At 46.7% G+C, this 25,631-nt stretch overlaps 1 protein-coding gene across 2 annotated transcripts in view; it reads left to right on the top strand.

The window, feature by feature from the left end:
- The window catches only part of THSD4 (thrombospondin type 1 domain containing 4), a 576,363-nt gene that overhangs the window by 528,282 nt on the left and 22,450 nt on the right, over positions 1-25,631 (top strand). For both annotated transcript variants that reach the window (XM_043554015.1, XM_043554016.1), the window contains 6 exons: positions 2,966-3,141; positions 5,520-5,616; positions 10,191-10,460; positions 16,964-17,093; positions 17,892-18,096; positions 18,677-18,850. In XM_043554015.1, the coding sequence (XP_043409950.1) occupies positions 2,966-3,141; positions 5,520-5,616; positions 10,191-10,460; positions 16,964-17,093; positions 17,892-18,096; positions 18,677-18,850 (1,052 nt within the window). The remainder of the gene's footprint in view (positions 1-2,965; positions 3,142-5,519; positions 5,617-10,190; positions 10,461-16,963; positions 17,094-17,891; positions 18,097-18,676; positions 18,851-25,631) is intronic.

The following is a 25,631-nucleotide window of genomic DNA, read 5'->3' as shown; positions in this document are numbered from 1 at the left end:
GAGGTATTAGATGAGCTAAAAGAAGGCCAGGGAGCAGAGCACAGAGAGAAAAATAAAAGTGGTGCACAATGAAGCTAGACCACATCACCGTGGACCACGTCACCCATTAAGGATTAAGGGCTTCTTCCCTGACAGAAATAGAAAGCCACTGAAGGATGTTGAGCCATAGTTGATGGTCAGATCTGCATTCTGAAGAGATTACTCTGGCTGAGAAGAAGGGAAATTAGGTAGACCAATTAGAAGGTTTTGAGTTAGTCTGGATGAGATCTGGTGGTAGTCTTGCCCTGGATAATGGCAGTGGACATGGAGAGAAATAGATGGGTTCAAGAAATATGGAGGAGGTCAAGTAAAATTTGATGATGGATTGGATACAGGAGAGGAGGAAGGGAGAGTTGTCCAGGGTAATTCCTCCATTTCTAATGAAGCGGATGGTAGTACCACTTACTGACAGAGAAAATGCTGGAAGAGGTCAAGGGCGAGTTCAGACATCTGAGGGCAGCTGTCAAGTAGGCAGTTAGAGAAAGGAGTCTGGATTGGAAACAGAAATTTGGAAACCAGCGGAATACAGTAATTAAAGCCATGGCATCGGTGTACTTGCCCATGAAAGTATGGCACCCAAATCAGGTCTACTCTTAATCCTCAAGGAATGCTAATATTCAGTAGCTGAGTAGAGAAAGATGACACAGAAATGAAAGAACAGATGAGCAGCCTAAGAACCAGAGGATGGCAAGCTGAGTGTGGTGTCCCAGACCAAGAATGTTTCCAATAGGATGGAAGGGCCAGTAGGACCGAATGCTGCTGCGACATCTAGCAAGGGGAGGCCTAGAGCATGCCCATTGGATTTAGCAACATGGAGGTCCTGGTGACATTAATTATAATTGTTTCAGTGGCATAGTGGGGGCAGGAGTCAGGTTGGAGATGTTGAGAAGTGAATGGCAAGTGAGGAAATGGAGAGGCAATATGGACCACTTTCAAGTGTGGTTTTTGAGAGAAAACAGCTCTAAACTTATTCTTCCTTAGTCTCTACTCTTGACCTTCTTTGCCACTCAGTAAGCTGAATTGATTTTATAATTTGGTATTCGGTGTTCCACAGGTGTGGTCTCCCTGTAGCCATGGCAACCAGCCAACCGGGGATGGAGTGTGCTGGGTGGGGAGAATGGGGGTATACCCACCTCTAAACAGGAGGTTCTGCCACCCCTTGGAGCAGCCTGACTCTGCTGGACCCAAGAGACCCACTGTAGAAACGCTGCTGAAAATGTGTTTAAGAAGCAAAGAGTCCTTGGGGCGCCTGGGTGGCTCAGTCGGTTAAGCAGCCGACTTCGGCTCAGGTCATGATCTCACCGTCTGTGAGTTCGAGCCCTGTGTCGGGCTCTGTGCTGACAGCTCAGAGCCTGGAGCCTGTTTCAGATTCTGTGTCTCCCTCTCTCTGATCCTCCCCCGTTCATGCTCTGTGTCTCTCTGTCTCAAAAATAAATAAACGTTAAAAAAAAATTAAAAAAAAAAAAAAAGAAGCAAAGAGTCCTTATATTTTTGAGACACCTCCTGAAAAATATAAGGGTAAAGGGGGTCCGGGATTTGCAGAGGGAAACAGGATAAGCCATGAGTTGATAATTATTGATGCTGGGTGATGGGTATACGGTTTATTACACTGTTCTCACTGCTTTTGTTTCTATGTAAATTTTTCCATAATACATTGTACAAAATTAAATTTAGTAAGTCTGTGAAAGTGAGGGTGCAGAGATCCAGTGACCATCACAGGCCCACTGTGTATATGACACTTACCACGGGGCCTCCTTTCAACCCAATCCACCATTGGCTTCTGAGTGTCAAGGTGTCAGATGCCCTAAGGGAGGAAAGTCAGCTCTCACATGCTGTCCTTTGTCCTCTCATAAACACAAGCACCTTGTTCCTTGCCACTCTCCTCCTCTCTTACCTCCCCTCCTGAGCACAGACACAGTTTTGTCACTTCTCACCTTCGCCAACTTGAACAAGTTCCCTCCCATCCCTGATCAACGCTCTGACGGGGACATGCGCCTGCTTAGCTGTGTCATGAGGATTAATTTTAACCGTGTATGTGGGAGGGTCAGCATGGCTCCCAGCCTCAAAAGCCCACAGAGGTCAGGAAGGTCATACAAATGAATGAAGGTGATCAGGTGGGAGAGAATCGTGTGACCCTCTTGACCTATCTTTAGTTTTGTCACTTTTAGTAGACACACAAGTAGAAAGAATTATAAGCAAGTTTCTATTTCCGTAAGACAAATAACAATGCGGGCATGATCATATAAATGGAATAAATAACCCATAGCCGTCAATAAATGGACAGTACACTGAGACTCAGCCTCAGTGTGGGGGAGTATTAGGGAGTGGGGCGTTAGGACAAAGCAGAGCACACAAACCCCATCTAACGGGCGGTCCTCCTCAGCTCCAGCTGGTTCCTGCCATGACAGATTGTAGAGCCAATGGTAACATGTCTTCTTGTTTTACAAGAGAAGCTAGAAGCTACAGAACCCAAATTGAATTTGGGTTCAATTATTTCAAAACAAAACAAAACACTATGACGGCCAAACTAAGCCTATCTGTGGGCCAAAATCAGCTCACGGGCTGCCAATGTGCAACCTCTCACCTAGATAATGGGATATACTACGGTTTCCCTTCCCGTCCTTTTCTCTTCGTCCTCTAACTTTCCCCACCCCCCTCTCTATTTCCACATTCTTCTCTCCTGACTACTCTTGCCCCTCTTTTCTATCCTAAGTTCAAGGGGTGGAAGGCATTGAATGGGTTGAAGAAGTGAACCAAGAAGTTGAAGAAACCCGAAGGGATGTGATCTAGATGCCTCACCTCCCTCAAGGCCTAGATCAGTGCCTAGCACATAGTGGGTCCTAATGGAACACTTGACGTGGGGTCACTTCACTTTCTTGTGCATACCCTGCCCTTACCCGAGGAATCATCTCGTTTTTCTCAACAGCTTTGCGAAGTCGTTCTGGCCGCTCCATCATCAACGGGAACTGGGCAATTGACCGGCCAGGAAAATACGAAGGCGGAGGGACCATGTTCACCTACAAGCGTCCAAATGAGATTTCGAGCACCGCTGGAGAATCCTTTTTGGCCGAAGGCCCCACTAATGAGATCTTGGATGTCTATGTGAGTTTGGATGTTTCTGGACTGTTTGAATTTTGCATCTTGCTTCTTCTAAGTCCCACCCTGAGTGCAAATAAGCAACAGATCATTGCCTGTGCTCAATAAAACCATTTGAGCTGAGCCTTTGAGGTGCCTAAATGCTTGGCGTTCACCTCTACCATTCACCTCTGAATGTACCTAGCTCATAGAAACCTTAAACTCTGCCAGATGCTTATTACCCTCAGAGTTTATTGACCCCCTAAAACCATTTTTACTTGTTGAACCAAATCAGAGGCAAAACATACCCTTTATTTCATGAGCATTGGCTCCGCTCCCGGCACTTTTTTCCTAATGCTAATTTGGCATGTTTTCTTTTTATGGCAAAAGAAAGCAAATGCCCAAGGCAAGACAAGACCGCTCAAGTTCCCAGCCCTCTTCAAATTCTATGAAAGCAAAGGAAGAAACGAGAACTGCAGAGTACTCCAGACGATGTGCAATAAAGCTTGAAGGAACAATACAGACGTTTACTACAAGTTCCTTGCCTTACAGAAGACACAATTCGGGATTTATTTTACAAGAAACTAAATTAGTAGGTTGCCCAAGAGTATAAAATGGTCCTTATTTTTCAAAGAAACCACTAAAATCCAGTCTTCTTAAAATGCTCAGGAAATAAAAAAGGTGACAAGACATAAAACTCAAATCAGGTTTTGATAAAGACGAGCTCAGCCACAGACCTGTACTCTCTTCCCATCTCTAAAGCCATGCTAATCTACATGCTATTTGCTGTCTTAGGATTCTATAAATATTCGTTCTCCAGCTGTACAGTTACATGTTCATTCCTGTTGGGCCTAGTGGCTCATAGACTAGAAACTATAAAAGAAGCCTTGTTATAGTTAATTTTGAATATTTTTTTTTAAGACTGTCCAGTTGGTTGTTGGGCTCTGGGTAAGTTTCCAATGGCATCAGGGGTAAAAACCCAGGTTGTGTTAAAGGCCCGGTGTGGGTGGTCTGGGATTCGGTGGCCAACAATAATTTCATAAATGGGACAGGGTTTGCACTGGCAGAATGCTCATGCAGAAGAGGCATGGGGGAGGCAGGGAGGGTTTCCAGCCTCAGACCCACTGTTAAAAGAGAAACGAGAGAATTAGGGGTAGATGGTGGGAAACAGAGGTCACCCCACTTCCCCCCTTGGGGCTCTGTGCTCACCACCATGGTTCCTGGGTGTAGGGAGGTCAGTGGTTCTCATGTCTGCCTTCCCACGGGTGATTGTAGAATGGAGGCCCCTTTTCACATGTAGGAAGAAGGTAAGGGATGATGGCGGGCAGAATGGACACTTTCATGAACAAAACAGGTCCCACCATGCAGGAGTGACTTGGAGACGCTTGTGGCTTAAAGATTCCAAGAGATAGCTGTGATTCTAACCTCTTGCTCCAGATGAAGAAATCAAAAACCGTGAGACCATGGGACTCTAGGGTATACAACTGGCCAACAGGAGAGCCCCTTTATAAAGCAGTAGGGACAGTGTCTCCTTGCCTGGCTTGTATTTACACTGAGGATTCCCATTCTGCTGCTCCATTTAGCCCAGCGCCCTGCCCCTCGCCAGGAAGGCCATAGGCACAAAGGACTCTGTGTTCCAAAGCCAATAGGGAGGGATTTTTTCTGCAAAGGCCTGCTGATTGATTTTGTGGTTTTTGTCCCAGATGGTGGTTAATTCCTGACTTCTGCTGCTTCCTGCTTGATATCCTGCTTTTGTCATTGGTTCCTGAGAGAACAGGAACCAGGGAGACTTACTTGCCTTACACCTGTTTTCCTGGCCCCCCGCCCCCCCAACTCTCTGTGGCTCTGGAGCTTTCCATGGATGAGAGGGGATGAGATCCAGAGCGTGAACGAGGGAGAGGGTGGGGCAGACCTTTCCTGAGCCAGCCTCATGGCCAGATAGGGTTCTTTGAAGGAACCTCAGGGATGCCAGGCTGGCTCTGCCCAAGGCGGCTGGCTCTTCTTTGCATGATTTTCTCTCGCCACCTAGTGTTCAAATGTGTTCCCCTGTAACGTAGACATGGCTGTCTGGGCTATTTTGAGAGCACTGAGCACAAACTAAGCTATGGTATAAGATGGTTGAGAGCCAACAGAAAGGTTCTGCTACCACTGGTCCCATCTTCCTATTTGGAATGTATAAAATCTTGACTTTCCCCCTAGTTTTCTTCCAAGTTCTTCATTCTTCAAAAGCAAAGAACAAAAAACAATCCAGGAAGAGCTTTCATTTAATCTGCCACAGGTTCACTAATATGATTAGATCTGAATCAACCCACTCATTAATAGATAGTGGCATTTATACCACGGAAACTTGGCCCACAGGCAAGGTGTGTGTGACAGTGCAGTGACATTGACCTTTGTGTTGTCAGATGATACACCAGCAGCCTAATCCGGGAGTCCACTATGAGTACGTCATCATGGGGACCAACGCCATCAGCCCCCAGGTGCCTCCTCACAGGAGACCAGGTAAAATCTCTTGTGTTTCTGCCAAGCATGCCTGCTATTTCCTTCTAAAGCCCCCCTGTCTCTTCCTGTGCATCTCCCTTGTGTCTCTCAGTCAACATGGAGAAAACCCATGGGCACCCACTTGATATCAGAGAATGCTTTACTATTTGTCTGAGCCTTTGCTGATGAGCGTGTCTCATTCACTTGATTCAAAAATGAGGTGGACATCCTGAATCTATCTTTCCAGTTCGACATTTGGAAGCACCTCGTATTAGGTTCCTACAGCTGCCCTAACAAATTTTCGCAAACTTAGTTACTCAGAACCACACAAATTTGCTATCACACGGTTCAGGAGGTCAGAGTCTGTCCAAAACGGGTCTTGCTGGGCGGGAACCAAGGTGTCGGTGGGCCATGCTCCTATGGGAGGCCCTAGGGGGCTGTGTCACCCTGCCCTTTCCACGTCAAGAGGCCTCCTGAACTCCTTGCTTCTGGGCCCCCGCATCTTCAAAGCCAGCTGAGTAGCACCTTCGGATCTTGGGCTCCGACCCCATTTTTCCATCATCACATCTCCGTCTCTGACTCTCGTCCTCCTGCCTCTTGCTCGTGAGCATGCAAATGATAACATCGGGCCCATCCAGACAATCCAAGACAAGTCTCCATCCCCAAATCTTTAACTTCCTCACATCTGCAAAGCCCCTTTTACCATACATGGTAACATATTCACAGGTTCCAGGGATTAGGATGCAAACATCTTCAGAGGGCCATTATTCTTGTCTACTTCATGCCTTTTCTCTTGGTCCCCTTTGCTTCCGTCAACACTGCTTTGACTTATAAGAAATGAATAATGAGTTCACGCCTAGCTGTCTACCTCTTTCCTGTGGGCTTTGCTGATAGACACAGCAGGCAGCCCTCTGACTCCACAGATATTTCTTTACCAAATGATAATGGAGCCCACCACCCAAACGGAGACTTTCTTTTCCATCTTTTGAACGGGAAGGTCTGCATAAATATTAATGGTATCATCACCCACACACTGAGTCCTTGCTCTGTGCCAGATACTGCTGAGCCCTTCACACAGATTAACTCATCACATTATCACAATAGTGCTCAGAGGAAGGTGCTATTATTAGCCTCATTTTAAAAGTAAAGAAATGGAAGCTTAGATTGACTTATTTGCCCCGGTCTCACAGGGACCTCAGGCCAGCCTGTGTGACTACGTAACTGTTACGCTTCTTTGAGTTACCTGGTCTGACAACTGTCCTGGGAAGTGAGGGCACAGGAGGCCCGGCCCACCATCCTTCTCCAGCCCACCAGATGGATAACCGGGTTATCGGATTGTCACAGGTCAGGCAGAAACCACCTGGCTGCATGGAGACAACAGGGTGTGTGCCCAGCCTATGGGGTGCCCGTGTTGTCCAAACAGCAAATCAGCACAGCAGGAACGACACATAGTCTGAGAAACCAAGTGCGGATGGCAGAATATTGAGGTTACTGAGGTCTGATGCTGATCGATAAGGCGATTGGACAGACTACTTGAAATCATATAAGGTGATGATGACTGATAACAAGCCTGATGAGTCTCAGCTGATCGGTAGCATGGGATTGATGACCTGGGACAGGCAGGCCCAGAAGGAGTCAGTTGTAGAAAGTTGGTGAGGAGGGGCATTCTGGGAGTCGGCTTTACCCTCCATGAACTCAAATTCAGCTCTGCTGGTTTCTGCTGGCTTGCTTCAGACAAGTCAGGAACTCTCTGAGCACATCTCCAGTCTACAAAATGGTGAGGGGGAAAAAACCCTACACTCCCAGGATTTTTTTGGAGGCGACAGGCAGTGGAAAAGGATTGAATATCAGGTATCCATCCCGGCACGGTGCCCAGTGTATGTGAGGTACGCAAATGATTTTAAAATGTTTTTGTCTGGTAGCATTTTAGTCTCACTTATGGCGGGATGACTAGTCTTGATTCTGTTGATTTAAACTGCATATAATTTAAGCCATGAAATATTTTAAGTAGCCAACTAAATAAGAAATACGGGTGAAGGGTGGGAGAGCCCTAAGTTTTAACCGGATTCTACAGTAACTCTGGGATCTGCCTCCTTAGTTTGTATCGAACTTGAACAATATTCGGTCAAAATAGAAATATATAAAGTAAGATACAAGTGCTCCATAACTGGCCAAACTTGGAAGCAACCAAGATATCCTTCGTTAGGCGAATGGATGAATAAGCTGTCTGGTACCTCCAGACAGTGGAATGTTATTCAGCACAAAAAGAAATGAGCTGTCAAGCCATGAAAAGACGTGGAAGAAAGGTCAGTGCGCATTATTAAAGTGAAAGAAGCCGATCTGAAAAGCCTCCACGCTGCATGATTCCAACCATACGACATTCTGAAAAAGGCAAAACTATGAGGACGTTAAACAGGTTCCCAGGGGGCAAGGGGAGGGAGGGACGAATAGGCAGACAGAAGATTTTGAGGGCAGTGACACTATTCTCAATGCTACCGTAATGGTGGGTGCATAGCACTACACATTTGTCGAAACCCATAAATTGTACGTCACCAGACTGAGCCCTGATGTAAACCATGGGCTTTGGGTGACAATGGTGTGTCGATGCAGGTTCGTGGATGGCAACAGCTGTCCCATTCTGGTGCAGGATGTTGATGGGGGAGGCTGTGCGTGTGTGGGGCCAGGGAGGATATGGAACCTTTCCACTTAATTTTGCTGTGACCCTAAAACTGCTCTAAAAAAAAAGAATAAGGTCTATGAAAAAAAAAGAAAAGGTAATATGCCCCGACCTCATCCCTCCCACCCCATCCCAAGAGGGGATATCTCTTTACAGCTTGGTGGGATTCCACACAGCCCTTTCCTGTGCACATAGAAACACGCTTACAGCCACTTGGAACCTTTGCCTGCAATCCAAGTGTACAAGGGACATTGCATGCTGGGCTTTTCCAGAAGTCTAACTGAGATCTCACCTCAACTGCAAACCTATTTGAAACTTGTAGAAAATTCGATCTCAGTCCATATGGGGGCCCCCCACACACCCCCGATAGGAGTGAAGGTCACCATGAGTAAGGTCTGCGGTGCTCAGGAAGCCCCAGCCCCCTGACTCCACCCTCTCCTCGCCTTGGAAATACTTCTCCCTCTCCCTGTGTCTCTCAAAAAATGCTCTCCACCTTTCCCTCCTTTCTTTTCCTCTTTTCCCTCGACTGGCTGGGTATCTGGGCCTCCTTATCCTTCCTGAGAACTCAGGCTTTCACTGTAGGAAGGAAGAGCTGTTGACTTTCAGCAGCTTGTACTCTCTCTCCTGCAAAACTCCGAGGCCAGAAAACCTAAGGGCTTGGCCACTTGGACTGGGAGAGGAGGAGGAACAGACGCAAGGGGCAGAAAGCAGATTTAATCTCCGGAGGTGTCCAGCCACACCTCGGGGTGTATGTGTATGCAGGCTAAACTCTGCCGTGCTTTTTCCTCTCGTCAAACAACAGATCGGTCATCTTTCCATATCACAACATGTATTTTCTCCGTTTTTTTTTTGTTCCATTCTTTTTTTTTTTAATTTTTTTTTCAACGTTTATATATATTTTGCGACAGAGAGAGACAGAGCATGAACGGGGGAGGGGCAGAGAGAGAGGGAGACACAGAATCCGAAGCGGGCTCCAGGCTCCGAGCTGTCAGCCCGGAGCCTGACGCGGGGCTCAAACTCCCGGACCGTGAGATCGTGACCTGGCTGAAGTCGGACGCTTAACCGACTGCGCCACCCAGGCGCCTCTTTGTTCCATTCTTAAAAAAAAAAAAAATCGGTCATCTTTCCATATCACAACATACGGTCATCTTTCCATATCACAACATATATTTTCTCCGTTTTTTTTTTGTTGTTGTTGTTCCATTCTTAAAAAAAAAAAAAAAAAAGCTAACCTAGCATCCATTCATGGTTGTAGCCTGATGGTTTTTAACCAGGACCCTGGTGGACACTTAAATCCACTCCACTGTTGGGCTATTTCAAATAACGCTTTACTGGCCATGGTTGTACATGCAGCTTTATGCAAAAGAATGGGAATATTTGCACGATGAAGGTCCTAGAAACTGAATCACTAGGTCAGGAGGCACGTGCGTGTAAAACAAGGGTGGATGTGACCAAATTGCCCTCCAAAAATTTGTGGCTATCTACCCTCCCCTTCCCCGGTGTATTTCCCTGTACTTTCCATGAGGGGTTTAGGGATTTTAGGGTCTCCAAAGTTTCTGATACTTACTGTCAGGCTAATAACGTTGTGGCGGTAGTTTTTGTTTTCCCATGTGGTTCTTTCACTATGAGTGAAGTTGAGCGTTGTTGTGTGACTTTTGGGCTGTTTGTATTTCTTTTTGCGTGACTTGCCTCTTCCTGGCCCTTGCCTGCTTCTCCTCCTGAGACCTCCGTCTTTCTCTTATTCGCTTTTAATAATGGTTTGGATATTAGGGAAATGAGCGTCTGCGTGTTTTAAACACGCGTGTTGTGAATTAGAAACGGTGGCATTCTGCATAATTTCTGATGTTGAAGGGATCTCCTCCGTGGGACTCAGTGTCCAGACCGGTCTCTCTTCTGTGTGTGCACCTGCCTCTCCTAGGGGAGCCCTTCAACGGCCAGCTGGTAACGGATGGGAGGAGCCAGGAGGAGCGAGAAGAGAAAGAGAGGACCGAGAAGGAAGGAGATGGTGGGGCGCCTGAAGTATTCACCTCAGGATCAGCGCAGGCCTTCCCAGTCAGGCATCCCGATGGATTTTCTCCCCATCGACCGGACGATTTGGTGCCGGCGGCACCGCAGTCCCCACGGCGAAGCCGGGACCACAACTGGAAGCAGCTCGGGACCACAGAATGCTCAACGAGTTGTGGGAAAGGTGAGCTCGAGTGTGGGCCGGGAGGGTGTCCGCAGATCCCTGCCCCCCCGCCCCCGCCACCCGGTGAGGAACGCGTAGCTGGGCTCGAGGCACGCGGCAAACCCTCCCCTCCTTGAGTTTGACTGTGGGATTGGTCACTGGAGTGACACTGTGTTGAGGCTCCCCAAGACCCCCCCCCAAGCCTGATGATCCCCAAGAAGGACATGCAAGACTCAGAGAAGCTGCCAGGCTTGCAACTTTTACAGTGAGAAGATACAGAGGGGCATCGTCAGAGGGAAAACGCATGTGTGGCCAGGTCCAGGAGAAACCAGGGGCCAGCTTCCAGGTGTCCCATCCCAAGACAGTTGCATATGGATGCACTGAATTCTCCCAGCAATGAGGGGTGACCGCAGGAGCCAAGTAATGCCAACCGGAGAAGCCCCTCGAGCTTTGGTGTCCAGGGGGCTTATTGTGGCTCAGTCGCATCGGCACGTAGCCCCCACATTACCGACATTGGCACCCAGAAGTCAAACTGAGAGACAGGACATGGCCCGAGACCTCAGGCACAGAAAAACAGGCACTCACCCGAATCGCATTGTTGGCATAAACTCTCTTGTCACACTGATACAGCGTGGTCCCAAGACATAGAGAAACACCCCTGTCAGCCGGATATTCCACGGGCTCAAGGGGCCGGTCCTGAAGATGGGCCTTTCTTTGGAGTGTGCAGGGTCTGAGCACCCTGAGTTAACCCTCTCCTGCATGCCACACTCATTAATGGCCACAGAATGTGCTCACAAAGTGTAAGGTCACACAAATACCAGACAAAACTCATTCTCACATCTGAGATTCCAGAAAAAAGCATGCTGACTGGGCTTGAGGTGTTAGCTGGCTTTCAGGCTCACCAGCACTCACAGCTCTCTCCTTTCTGTAAAATCCTCATCCTGTATCATCCCGTTATCCCGACCCCGTCGGCTGAGACCCCAGGGACAAGCCTGCAGCCCAACGTCGCCAGCTCTGTGGACTCCTGGCAGGAAGGGAGACCACACACCAGAGGGCACACGGGGCATCTCCCTAAACCAAAGAAAAGAGAAGAGTTACAGGACTGGGGAGAAGAGTGGATGGTGTGCAGGTGAAATTTACGTAAAGCTGGTCGTGATAGGCTCAAAACAAAGCGTGGCTGTGTGCGAGCGGGTCAGTATCAGTCTCGGTCTGAACTGTGAAGGCGATCCAGGGCCCTGTTTCCTGGAAAGCCCCAAAGCTAAGGTAGATGTGGAATGTGGTGTCCAGAAACCCCTTCTCAAACCTGTGGCACCTGGTTGGAAATGGATGCTGTTTCCCAGTTTCAAGGTGGCCTAGATCCCCAGGGCAAGGATTTGCCTGTGACCATCCAGGAACTGTTTTCCAGGGATACCAAATGCATAGTAATAGCCTTCTGTTTGTAATGAAGTCCTATTGGTGACCCTGGAAGAGCTGTGCTTTGAGGGGAGGTTACCACAGAAACGGGGAGGCTGTATCTCAGAAAGTTTCTGCGGACAGGAAACTGACACAGTGAGAATATTGGTTTGGGGACATTTTTTTTTTTCTTTTCTTCAAGAGGCTTGTACCTGAAGGCACAAAATCCGGAAACTTTGACAGAATTTGTGCATGGAAAAGCCTTTCGCCACTGCCTCAAAGCCTTTATCTTTTTCCCAAGCACGTTGGCTTAGTGGCTTTTGAGAATGGGATTTGGGTGTTCTTCACGGGAGCTGGAGCTCCTCCCTCCTGGAACCCCACCAGTCCCATGATGATCGACAACCGGAGAACTGATTTATGGGGCTGGTATTGTGCAGGTTTTATCGTGCTTTTACTTAGTTGATGTGCAAAGAACGTGGACTGGAGATTCGCCGGGCTAACCTCTTTTTCAAGCTCTGTGAGGAAAAATGAAATGCCTATAGAATGTGTCTTAACAGAGGCAGAAAGCTAGAGATGATTACACATTAAGGCCAAAACCACTTTAGTGAGGACCCAGCCATGAATCTGAAGAGGTGAGCAGTACAAAATGCAGGTGACGTAGGAACTCAGGGTCCAAATGTGTTCTTACCAAATACTCTGTAGTTAGTGGTATGGTACCCACTAGAGGAACTGCTTACATTTGCGCTAGGTAAAAACGAGGGAAAGTTATAAAAATAAAAATTGTTGTCATGTGGTTTTATATCAAGGATGGCAGGTATGGGAGATTCTCTTCCCTTTCACGTCCGTAAAGATCTCCTGGCCCAGCCTTTCCAGGAGGGTGAGATGTAGCCTTGTCCAGAGACCTTTCGGTTTTGCCTTGGGGACTTAATAGGATAAGGACATAGCTTTGCCATTTGCCAGCTGCCCCTTCATGCTGCTCACACGGTCCTGTGTTCACTGAATAGATGCCACTTACCCTGGTGGTCATTCAACAGGTCTCTTATCTGCTCTCTACCAGGCATGATGGAGGGACCCCATCTCCAAAGATTCTGGTTATCGTCCCCCCAGCCAACCCCAGTCTGTGTGATCCGCACGGAGATAAAAAATCTGCCTCCCTGATTATTCTCTGGTATGGAGCCAGCAAACTGTTTAGACCTGCTGATTGAGCACAGCTACATCTCCTCTGGGAAGCCTTTCCCAATTCTGCAAGGTCCCACTTATTCCATGGGACCTCCCGGCAATTCGGGACACATTTTTGTCCCAGCTTCTTGTGGCCTAGCGGACCCTCCGCATGTACACACACTTTGCGTTGCCTGCACCTGGGATCGTACCAAGCACGCACGGGGGCACCCCTCAGGTGATTCTTGAATTAACGAATATATTGTCACCACATCTCAAGTGGGGTGTAGACAGCTTTTAGAAAGCGTGTGAGAGTGGCTTTTACATCTTCATTATATCTTAGATACGCAAGGCTAGTGTTGCCTTACTTGTGTTTTATCCGTAGCTGAAAGAGCGTGGATTTATGTATTCGAAACTGAAGACTCTTTTTCTCTAGATTTCCATATTATCTTGTTTAACGTCCTTAATAGAGTCTTTCTCTTTTGCATTGTGGACCCACACACACATACACACACGTCATCTGCCCCTCGGATGCCCGGGATGACGTGTGCATTCTCTTCTTTACCCTGATAAACAGCACGGCTTGTCCAGTCAAAGAGACACGGAAGACGTGCCTCGGAAATCAAACAAGAGCAGAGATGTACTGTCCCCCACCCCCGCAACTTGTACTCCCAGCCCCTTTGCTCTCCCTCGTGACAAATGGCAGCAGCCGGGGGTGCCCCTCCCTTGGCTCCCTGGAAGGTTTGCTCCCGGCAGCAGTGGCCACACCTGCAGGACAGACGAGGCAGCGTGGATGCGGCAGTGTTTTGCTCAGCAGTAGTGACAGATGTGCTGGGACCAGGACCTTCTGAGCCTCCTGGTGCCGCCCAGCTCTTTTATGCACAACACAAATCCACGCCCCCTGCAACCTCACCACTTGTCCCTACACAGACCTCCTCCAGTCCTGGTGGAGCTCACCAGACCACACGTTTCCACAGGTTTCGTGTGAAAACCTCCCTTTTGGGGAAATGCTTTCAGCATCACGATATCACCATCACAGAGAGGGGCCCCGCCCCGAGCATCCCACATGGCTTGTACTCCATCCAGCATTTTGCCCAGACCTCTGGTCAAAATTTTGGCTTGGCCCCATTGATTCCTAAGGTACCAAGACTAGGGTGATTTAATTTTTTTCTTGCTCCGTATTTTGTCCCTCTCTCCACAGTGCCTCGCCGGCCTCTATATACTGTCCCCTGAATTCACTGACTTGCCTCAGTTGCTCATTTTGGATTACCTGCGGCACCGTCCCCTCCTCCAGGATAACAGAGTCCTGTTTTGATCAACACACACAACACAAAACCCAACTAAAACGATCCCGGATTTTCCCTGCTGCCTGAAGCCCAGCCAGCACCTGACCTCACCACCCCATTCTTGCTTGCCAGCAATTAGAGGCATAATTGAATGGCACGCTGTACAGTGAAGAGATGGCCAGGTGCCATTTTGAGTGACAGTCCCCCTCTCTGCGGAGATCAACAAAGAAAGAAACCATTGTGGTCACTGGAGTCACTAGAGCTCTGGTGCTTTCTCACCATCAGAGAGAGAGCCTCTGAACCCAGGTCCTCGACTGAACACGGGAGCTGCATGGTGGACAAGCGCTCTGTAAAGGCCGTAAGGGGTTGGGGAAGGCAGGCAGTGGCCATGTGCTAACAGCCCTAAGCAGAACCCATCTCTCCGAGGCACAGAGCATTCCTATGGTTACCTGCATCCTTCTAGCTGAAGATATTAAATTGCCCCCTCATTTGCGTGCCGTGGGGTTGGAATAGTTACTTTTGCTTTGCAGTTCACAAACTTGCTAGCAGAAAAGTTAGACCCACATGGTCCGAAGGGATAAATAATAAGATTTTTACTTAATCCCTTAATAGCTGGGTCCCAAATGGATACCCTGCAAGGCGTGAATGGAATCTTATTCATCTTTGTGAAGTGAGCATGATGTGCTTCATGTTCGTTGAACTTAATTAAAAATCTCTTCTTAAAGGAAGCAGGTATGTCACTAGACAAAACTCAATTCCACAAAAATTGTTTGCTTCCTATTAATTAAATTAATTTAAGGGAAAAGTCAGTACTGCTTTTTTACTGAGCTAACAATTATACTTAATTGAGACATGATTTTAAATAATGGTCTCAAGGAAGAGCCGCATTAGAAATTTTTACTAGCAGAGTGGTTTTGAAACACATGACCATTTCAGATTCAGAACTGTCTTACAAACTGTCGAGTTTCTTACGAGAACTTCCCTCTGGCTCGGTCATCACACAAGATCAGCTGAAACAAGCATTGACACACTTTTCACGGCTGATGAAATATTGGGGCCTTTATGTTAAAAGTTATCCCTCCAGTTTCGATTAAATTGTAGCAAGTTGGAAGTTCAGAAACTCTGAACGCCTGGCCAGTTAGCAACAGAGCTATGACAGAGCTGTAGAATAAGTGATAGCGTTCTGCCCAGCAGGAATTGTGTAGTGGCCTCGACTGGGGGGTTGGCTGCGGGGACAGGCAATTATTTGTGAAGAAGCATCTTATTTTTCAGACCGTTGCTTGGCCTGATGACATTTCTCTTTGTACACCTTCACTAGTAATATTCCAGGGCTGCCACCAGGGAGCAGCAGAGAGAGGAAGGCAGAATTGAAAGGGATTTTTTTGAAAGCGACAGATCTCACTTAACAAATTCTGACCTTCTCTCCAAGACAGATTTATCCACATGAAGCCAGTGAAACTCAGCTGTGTATTTAACACAAAACAACAGGGGCGTCTGGGTGGCTCCGTCGGTTGAGCGTCTGGCTCCTGGTTGCAGCTCGGGTCATGATCTCACAGTTTGTGACTCTGAGCCCCAAGTCTGGCTCCTCAGTGACAGTGCAGATGCCACTTGGAATTCTCTCTCTGCCTCTCCCTTTCTCTCTCTCTCTCAAAATAAATAAAAACTTTTTTTAAAAAGTGTTTAAAACAGGGGCGCCTGGGTGGCGCAGTCGGTTAAGCGTCCGACTTCAGCCGGGTCACGATCTCGCGGTCCGTGAGTTCGAGCCCCGCGTCGGGCTCTGGGCTGATGGCTCAGAGCCTGGAGCCTGTTTTCCGATTCTGTGTCTCCCTCTCTCTCTGCCCCTCCCCTGTTCATGCTCTGTCTCTCTCTGTCCCAAAAATAAATAAAACGTTGAAAAAAAAAAGTGTTCAAAACAAAACAACAACAACAAAAACCCCGAGGAAGTTAGTATGATTTTTTGTAGCAAAGTAATAAAAACAAATATTAGATCTCTGATAAGTAGCCACTCAGCATTTTTATTGAGCAGCTGTTATTCTGCTACGTACTGGGATTACAGGGATGGACAAGAATGAGTTCTGTCTCTGAGAAGCTCACTGTCTCATGGGAAGCAGACATCCACTCAAATACCTAAAAATACCATTGGATCAGTACTTTATTCGGGGAATGTGTGAGATGCTTTACAAAGGGGAAGCCAGCTGCTCCTCTAGCCTCTCTTAAATCTTCCTACTTCTCTGCTTCAGCCTGCCTCTTCATCATACAGGCACAGGTTCAGCTGCCTGCACGGCCCCCTCCCTCCAAGACACATGTGCCCACAGCTGCCCAAACCCAACTGTTCTCTAGGATCCAGCTGGGGCTTCTGGGACCCTTTCTCTGTGATGTCTCCAGAAAACCTGCAAACGGTTATTGCTAGTGCTCACAATCTCTCTCCTGCCTAGTGCTATCTTGAACTGTTACGAAAACTATTTTTGCCTGCCTCTAGCAGCCGTGTCCGCAAAGAGATCGTAAGCTCTCCGAGGGCAGTGACTATTCCTACCCTTCTTTGCACCCACAGTGCCTGGCGGCCCGTGTGTGTGCGTATGGATTGTTCCGTTTCTGTGGCCTCTCCTCATCGGTACCTGGGTATCTCTGTGCATCTCCACCATTCAAGTGTGCGGGATGGTCCCTCAGAAGTTCTTCTTGTGTTTGCAGGATCGCAGTTCCCGATTTTTCGCTGTGTACACAGAAACACCCACGAAGAGGTTCCCGAGAGCTACTGTGACTCCAGCATGAAGCCGACCCCCGAGGAGGAACCCTGCAACATCTTCCCTTGCCCAGCCTTGTAAGATGGCCTCTCGGTGCAGGTGGCCTTTTGTCGGGTCACTTCTGCTTGCTCGTGCATAGGGCCTCAGTCGCAGAACAATCTGGTTTTTAAATCTGTGTACATCTGATTTAGGAACATGAGACTTGGTCTGTGCATAAGCTGCAGTCTGTTCAACACGCGCACCTGTCTCGGGATGCACACAGTTAACTTGCAGCCCTGACCAGCCAGCCTTTGGTAATCAGGAGCAATTACGTTTTAGCCCGGCGAGGAAAGGAGAGAGGGAAGCAGAGAATTACAGTCCAGCGTGGTCAGTGTGGTAGGTGAGCTGTGTACACACAATAACGCGAGTCACAAAGACAGCAGCCAGGAGGAGTCGGGTAGAGTCTCAGGAGAGGTCGGGGCTGGCTATTGAATGATAAATAGGACACTTGCAGAAGGAAGGACAGGGGAAGGGCCCTAAGAAGGGCCCAAACGTAATCTTCAAAGTAACAGATACATTCTCATAGGTAATGAGCATGCGCCCATGTCTTATTTAACTGAATGACAAAGCAGGGGGACAGGAGAGGATTGTGAAACTGACGAGTAACTAGAAAAAAAAAAAAAGAATACTGGAAAAAGATTTCTAAGTTCCAAAGTGGGTTACTTTCCTTTACGGAGCCCAATGGCCCTTGGGCCGACCATTAAGAATGCTCTAGGACGAGCCTCACCCGGAAGGATTCTGACGGTTCCTTGCAGGCTGGCTCGGGCGGGGTCTGGCTGTCTTCCTGCGGACCGACGCTGACCCGTCCCTGTCGCTCTCTGTCATTCCCGAGCTAGCTGGGACATCGGAGAGTGGTCTGAGTGCAGCAAGACCTGCGGCCTGGGCATGCAGCATCGCCAGGTTCTGTGCCGCCAGGTGTATGCCAACCGCAGCCTGACGGTGCAGCCCTACCGCTGCCAGCACCTGGAGAAGCCCGAGACCACCAGCACCTGCCAGCTCAAGATCTGCAGCGAGTGGCAGATCCGGACAGACTGGACCTCGGTACGCGGGGCGGGGCGGGGCGCCGCTCCAGAGCTCCCCCTGCAGCGCTCACTGCCTCCCCACCCCCACCCCGCCGCCCCGCCCCCACCCGGAGACCTATCAGGACAGCCCTGAGGTCTCCTGGAGGGAACCCGTCCCGAGTGGTTCCGGAAGCACTTTTGTGCAACCCACAGAATAGACCGATGGCTTGGGAGAGTGTTCCAGCCACCCACGGCCAACCTGAAGGGTGAACCCACGCGAGTCACGTGCATACACGTCTCATCGCTCTCGCGTGTCATGAGAAGCCAGGTCCTTCCCGTCTTGCGCCCCTGTTTTACAGATGACAGAACTGAGGCCCAGAGCAGCAGAGTAGGCAGGACATCCGAGAAGGTCTTAGGGAAAAAAACTTGTGAAGTGTTCAGGGCTGGGATCCCCCTCCCGTCGGACAGCACTGCGTGGCGGGGGAGGGGGAAAGGGGAACTCAGCCACACAGTGGGTCCCCTGCTCAGGTGGCAGGTGACCAGGATGAGGGCACCACAGCTAGAGAGGCCCCCGGAGGTAACACCACCCATTCCACTGACGTGATCTTGCTGTGTTTTAGTGCTCAGTGCCCTGTGGGGTGGGACAGAGGACTCGTGACGTGAAGTGTGTGAGCAACATCGGGGACGTGGTTGATGATGAGGAGTGCAACATGAAGCTGCGGCCCAACGACATTGAGAATTGCGACATGGGGCCCTGCGCGAAGAGCTGGTTCCTCACCGAGTGGGGGGAAAGGGTGAGCATGGCGGCCGCACACTGGGTTCTGGAGCCGGGCCCAGGGTCCACGTGTTACCGGGCGCCCCAACACCACCAAGACAAATCGCCCACGAGAAATTACTAGACTTACTAGAAACCATGAGACTTACTACAAATTACTAGACTTACTAGAAATCACTAGGATTACTAAAAATTACGTGGGTAATTTCTGACTTTGGGGAAAAGGCCCAGAGACGACCTCTTGCAGGCTTTCTATCCTTATAGGAAGACCGAGGGGCTCCAAAAGGGATCACTGGGTGTGAGAGAATATTAGTTCTCCTTTGCACCCCAATGAATATTAAATAGTGAATTTACTATTGGATTTCTAGCCATCCCAGAACTCCTTTGTGTTCAGAGTAAACTGGGCAAATTTAGTGCACAAGCAGATGAATAAAAAGAATGACGCTGGGCTTTCATTTTTCTGTAGGGAAGACTTTTTAAAATAATGTTGGATGGGGGCACCTGGGTGGCTCAGTCGGTTAAGCATCTGACTCCGTTTCAGCTCAGGTCATGATCTCACGGTTTTGTGAGTTCAAGCCCCACATCCGGCTGTGCACTGACAGCTAGGAGCCTGCTTGGGTTTCTGTCTCTCTCTCTCTCTCTCTCTCTTCCTCTCTCTCTGTCCCTCCCCTACTCACGTTGTCTCTGTCTCTCTCAAAATAAATAAATAAACTTGAAAAAAAATTTTTTTAATAACGTTAGATGAAAATAGTTTTTGTCAAATATACATAAAACCTTCAGCTAAAATATCGGTGTCCTATAATATAAAAGTTTATGATACAAACACAGAATTTATGATACCATTTTAAGTTATGAAACAAAGGAACAAAATAGCTTGAAGTCTGGAGCACTTAAACCCTTTTAATCCTTAATCCATTGTATGTAACCTCATGAAGAATATGCAGTGCTCAAGGTAATAAGTTCTTCTATGAATATCCAATGACTTGTATGTCCAAAACAGACTAGAAACTTAGAAATTTTTCTGAAGGTTCACATTCCCTAGAGCAAACGAAAGTTTCAGAATGCTTGTGTAAAGGCTAAAATAGCTGAAATTATTTTCTCAGGAAATGCTTCATCTTGATCAATCATTATTCTAGAATGCAAAGAAAATTATTTACAGAAAACTATGTAATTAATAATAGGATATATGCAAAGATAGGCAATGCAAGACAACTGAGTTTCTAATGCATTTCAAATATTAATCTAAAATATTTAATCATCGTTCCTTTTTTAATGTTCACTTATTTGTTTTGAGAGAAAGAGAAAGCACCACCCAGGCGCCCCTTAATCAAAGTTCTTATATGACTACACACTTAATAACTTACCTCCACTTAATAAAATAGTAAAAATGCCATTTTCTGCTTTTTTAATGTGCATTTGCCAACATTTTCTCTCACAGAGTTTTTCACTTAAATTATATAGATTTCCAGGGCATCTGGGTGGCTCAGTCAGCAGAGCATCTGACTCTTGATTTCACCTCAAGCCATGATCTCAAGGTTTGTGGGATTGAGCCCCATGTCGGGCTCTTCACGGACAGTGTGGAGCCTGCTTGGGATTCTCTCTCTCCCTCTCTCTCTGCCCCTCCCCCGCTCACACATGTGGGCTCTCTCTCTCTCTCAAAAATAAATAAACTTTAAAAAAATAATATGTATTTCCAATTAAAGAGCTAATGTAGTTATGGACAAAAAATAATAACATTCACTTTTTCTGGTCATACAGTAACATATACTATTATAAAAAATATGAAAAAAATCAGAAAAGTATACCAATAATCTCTTCACTAGCAGATAATAATTTAAGAGTTGTAAGCTTAAAAAAAAAGCTACTGTCAAGCTTTTTCCTACTCATACATACCTTACATACATAGCTTTTTTTTTTTTTCAGAGAGAGAAAGAAGATGCAAGCAGGGGAGAGGGGAAAAAAGAGAGAATTTTCTTTTTTGAGAGAGAGAGAAAGAGAGAGAGAGAGAGAGAGAGAGATTGAGAATCTTAAGCAGGTTCCACGCTCAGCATAGAGCTCGACACAGGGCTCAGTCTCATAGCCGTGAGATCATGACCTGAACGGAAATCAAGAGTCAGAAGCTTAACCAACTGAGACACCCAGGCGCCCTTTATACATAAATCTTTTGTACTCATTCATATTTGAAGGATACAAATCATAATACTACATATGTATAATTTGGTAGCCTTCCTTTTTCACGTATGTATTAATTATAAACATGTTGATGGCATTAGAAACCTTTGAAGCATGACTTTTAATTAGACTCAGCTATTGTTTGTCTACTATAACTGAATCGACCCCTATTCTTTATTTCCCCTCCAAAAAAGACTTGTAAATTTCCCTCTAATGTAAATTTACTTTGCATTTTAACATAAGTACTTGATGGATCTAACTCGTGCCTTAAAATTCTAAATGGAGGAAGGGGTGACCACTTCATTCTTCTGTTAGAACTTTTTTGTTCTTTTTTGAAAAGATGTTTTAAGCCATGTGAGTTTAGTCCTGTGTTGTAAGAAATTTGGTTTATCTACCCCTAGAACGTGTCATTATTCCTGAATGTTTGTGCTTGGAGTAGATGAGTGGGAAGGGGGTGCAGGTGGCTTTAGGGAAAGTGCACTGGCTGTGGCATCACTTCCCCCAAGGGCTTATTTCTCATTATACCTTGAGCAAGCCGCTCTCTGACCCTCAGTTTCCTCATTGGTAACGTTGCTGAATGAGCATTAAGAGGTAACATATTCGAAACCATGACCTAGATGAGACTGGGACCTTGGAGTGGGTTTTTGAGTCACGACTTAGCCTCACAAAAAGGGTCAGACCCCAGGAATGACCAGCTGGTGGCAGTCTTTCACATGTGAGTAGTGGCTTTGTCTCACAATCAACCCTGTTGAGCTGTAGTCTCAACCACGCAATTTTTTTTTTGCAACTGGAAGAAACATGTGTTGAGCACTTAATAATGCCAGGCATGAATGAGATCCAGCTTCCATTTAATTAGCTCAAGTGGGAGAGATTAGAGAAAGTGTGAGTGAAGTTTACAAACACTTAAAGGACCCAGAACACATCCTATTGCCCGATTGCAAATAAAGTTAATTAATCTCTACCTGATTGAATTGAGGTTGTAAACTCACATCTGAATCTTCTCTTAAACTTCCAGGGATATATAGTTTTTCTGACTCACTGACTCACCTTAAAAATATCCTTGCAGCTCCTTTTAATTGAGGGTGGACCTTATGAGACATCGGCATCATTGACTTTTTAATTCAAAAAGTAAACTTTAGTGACAAGTTTAAACACACGTGCAATATTTAGTCACAACAGAAAAAAAATTGGGGGGAGGCCCCTGGGTGGCTCAGTCGGTTGAGCGTCCGACTTCAGCTCAGGTCGTGACCTCACGGTTCATGGGTTCGAGCCCCGCATTGGGCTCTGTGCTGACAGCTCGGAGCCTGGAGCCTGCTTCAGATTCTGTGTCTCGCTCTCTCTCTGCCCCTCCCCTGCTCACGCTCTGTCTCTCTCTGTCTCTCAATAATAAATAAACGTTTAAAAAAAATTTTTTTAACTTTTTTAAGTCCACCACCCTCATATCTTAAGGATATTTTCCAAGAGAAGAAACAAAACATTGAGCTTTTTGTTACTTAGTTACAGAAGATGATACAGGAACCTGAAGTTCAGGAATAGCCATTATGGCCTCTTAGTCCCTCAAGCCTTAGCATTTCGGCTGTAGCTGGAGAGAGAGGACAGTCCTCACCACAGGGCTGTTTAGGCATTTCATGATGCCTCTCAGTGTTTTATCGGCCCAGAGGTTCAGTTAGGAGTCAGGTCCTTTTCTGACTACCAAGAGGATCTGGCCCTTTTAGGCACATCCTTCAGGGACAGTGAGTGGGTGTGTTTCGGTGCCTCAAGTTGAAGGGTAGTCTGTGCTTCCTGGTAGGGATCCATGATTCCCCCTGATTCCTGCTGAGAGACTTCCTGAGCCAGGTTTGGGGTGGGTAGCTACTTTCAAGTTGAAATGTGCTTTTCGCTGCGGTTGTATGCTAAAGTCAAGCTCCTCTACACGGTTCATCCCTGTAATGTTCTCTCATTGGGTACTTGGCTCGACCCGTAACATTCTTCTTTTAAATTAAGCACATGGGGGTCTGAGGACATTTTCCCAGATGCGTGTATATGACTTGGTTTGGAAAGCAGAAATTAAGTTAGTAGGGCAAATGGAAACTACATGGAAAGAAATATTCTTAGGGTTTGAAACAGGAAGATAACTTAGATTCAATTCACCTTGTATTCTTCAGGAAGATTTAACTATCTTGAGTGTTTGAGGCTAAGAAAGAGACCAGATAATATACAGCTGAAACAAACAAACAAATAAAAAAAAACCCTTTAGCCTAGAATATTCCAATTACTCTAAGAAAAGATTTTCTTTTTTGTAAAAAGGACTGACTCATTAGCTCAAATTCCCAGTAACAGTGCAGATAGGGTATAAGTCATGCAAAGCATTTGTGAGCCTGTAGGAGAGGCTCTTTTCCTCTACCCTCTTGAGTTCTGCAATGGAGGCCTGCAAATTAAACTAACAAAAGCCAGATTAACAAGAGAAAAGCCAACAAATTTTATTTAATGTTAATTTTTTTTTTACATGGCACAGGGAGCTTAATAAGAAAGAAGTGAAAATCCCAAAGAAGCAGTTAGACGTGAGGGCTTATATACCATTTTAACAAAGAGTGGTAAATTTTGAAGAAGTGACTAGACCAAGGAAAGGTGTTGGGGCTTCCAGGACAGTAAATTGTAGGAAAGTGGCTGAGAAATATATGGGAGAATCTAATGGAAGATAAGAGTTATTTTAGTTAAGTTTGTCTATATATGGGGGAAACTAATGGAGGGTTAGAGTTATTTTAGTAAAGTTTGTCTACATTCCTCTTGGCATTAGCTCCGCAATGGCAGTTATAAAAATGTTCTCTTTAGGTCACCTGGGTGGCTCAGTCGATTGGGTGTTGACTTTTGGTTTCGGCTCAGGATCATGAGATCGAGCCCCTCGTTGGGCCCCACATTGGGCATAGAGACTGGCTAAGACTTTTTCTCTCCCTCTGTCTCTGTACCCTCCCTCAAAAACAAAAAAATGTTTTCTTCCTGGTTCTAGGCCGAAATTTCTCACAGGAAACTTATGCACTGCTTTTAGGCAGGAAGGGGGAAGGCAGAGAGCCCTTCCTGGATCTGATGTTTCTCAATCACCTTCAATTAAAAATAGGTCAAAGCAGCATATTTTGGGGTGGCATATTCTAATCCCCTTCAAGCTACAAAGAGTTTCCTCCCTGAGGAGTCAGGCCCAGCCCAGCAGTGGTCATATAAATGTTTGATTATTCATCCTGGGCTGTGATTTTGCAAGACTAGACAGCAATGTACAAAAAAAGAAAATGAAAATTTTGATAAGGAAACAGGGTTGTATTTTTTTCTTTCCTCAAATTTTTTCTAAATCACATCGCTTTTGCTTCTTTTCTTAAAACAGTAACATTAGTGAAACAAATTTCCCTTCTGTTTTTAAGGGAAGACCCAGCAGAAACCATTAGAACAGGCTTTGGTTGAGCTCTGAAGGGCCACTTTCCGGGTTGGAAGGTGCTGGTTACAGAAGAGAAATGAGCAAGGAAGGACCCAAGTCTGTATTCATTTCTTCAACTGATATTCATGGATTTGCCCATAAGTTAGGTGCTGACCTGAGAAGGAACTAAAGATGATTCCATAGTCCTTTCCTTCACTGAGCCTACTTCTATAAAGGAAAGAATAAAGCAAAGTAGGACATAAGTAACGGTACAGAAAGATGGTAAAATGCAGAGTGCCTTGAGAATCCTGAGGCTGGAAAGAGAGTATTGAATCAGGCAATGCAGGGAGTTTTCACTGGCATCTGAGCTGAGCCTTAACAGATTTTGGTGTGTCCTGGGGAAGGGGAAGAGCGCTCTAGGTAGATAGAAGGAACAGCATGGCCAAGGTCCAGTGAGCCCTTCATGCGATGGCGAATGGAGGACCCTGGCTCTGTCCAGCATGAGGTGTGTGGGATAGAATAATGGTGAGTTAGCCTAGAAGACTGAGGTTGGCTGAGGTTGACTGAGGTCATCTTCTAAGAAAGCTTTGATGTCAGGTGGGGAAATCCATGCTGGAATGGGATGGCATCAGGGGGACTTTCAGCATGGCAGTCCCAACACCTGGAAGCCCAACAAATTAGAAAGGGTGATGAGGCTGAGTAACAGGCTGTGACCACAGTCCAGGGGAAGAACATTAGTAGTGCTGGGAGCCATGGGCAGAAAGGAACACGACAGGAAAAAATGTGGTCAAACCAGAATCTGTGAGACCTGATGGTTGGCTAGATGTTGGAAGCAAGAACTCAGAAGAACAGTCAACTTTTGAATCCTGGTGGAAATTTGAGCACAACTTGGAAAACCAAGAGTAGCAATGGGGTTGGTGGTGAAGGCAGGGTTCCATTATTTTACATGCTGGACATGAGGTATCTGGGGAACACCCAAAGAGGTCCAGAAAATGTCTGCATGTACAGGATGAGAAGCAAAATAAGGCAGCATTCCAAAGTATTTCAAGACAGATGGAGAACGCTCTTTGAGCTTTAGGGTATGGCTCAGGAATGTGTTTACTAGGCACTAGATGAGAACAGTGTGATTATAGGAGACAAATCACTGGTGGTTCTGTGGCTGTAAGTGAAGACCTTGCCTCAGTTTCTCTATTTTAGAGTGGAGATATAGGACTTGACTCTTTAAAGCCCCTTATACCATTTTTTG

This window comes from Prionailurus bengalensis, chromosome B3 (assembly GCF_016509475.1).
Source record: "Prionailurus bengalensis isolate Pbe53 chromosome B3, Fcat_Pben_1.1_paternal_pri, whole genome shotgun sequence".
Lineage (NCBI taxonomy): Eukaryota > Metazoa > Chordata > Mammalia > Carnivora > Felidae > Prionailurus > Prionailurus bengalensis.
Note: the sequence above shows the minus strand (reverse complement) of the source record. Positions and strands in the feature narration are given on the sequence as shown.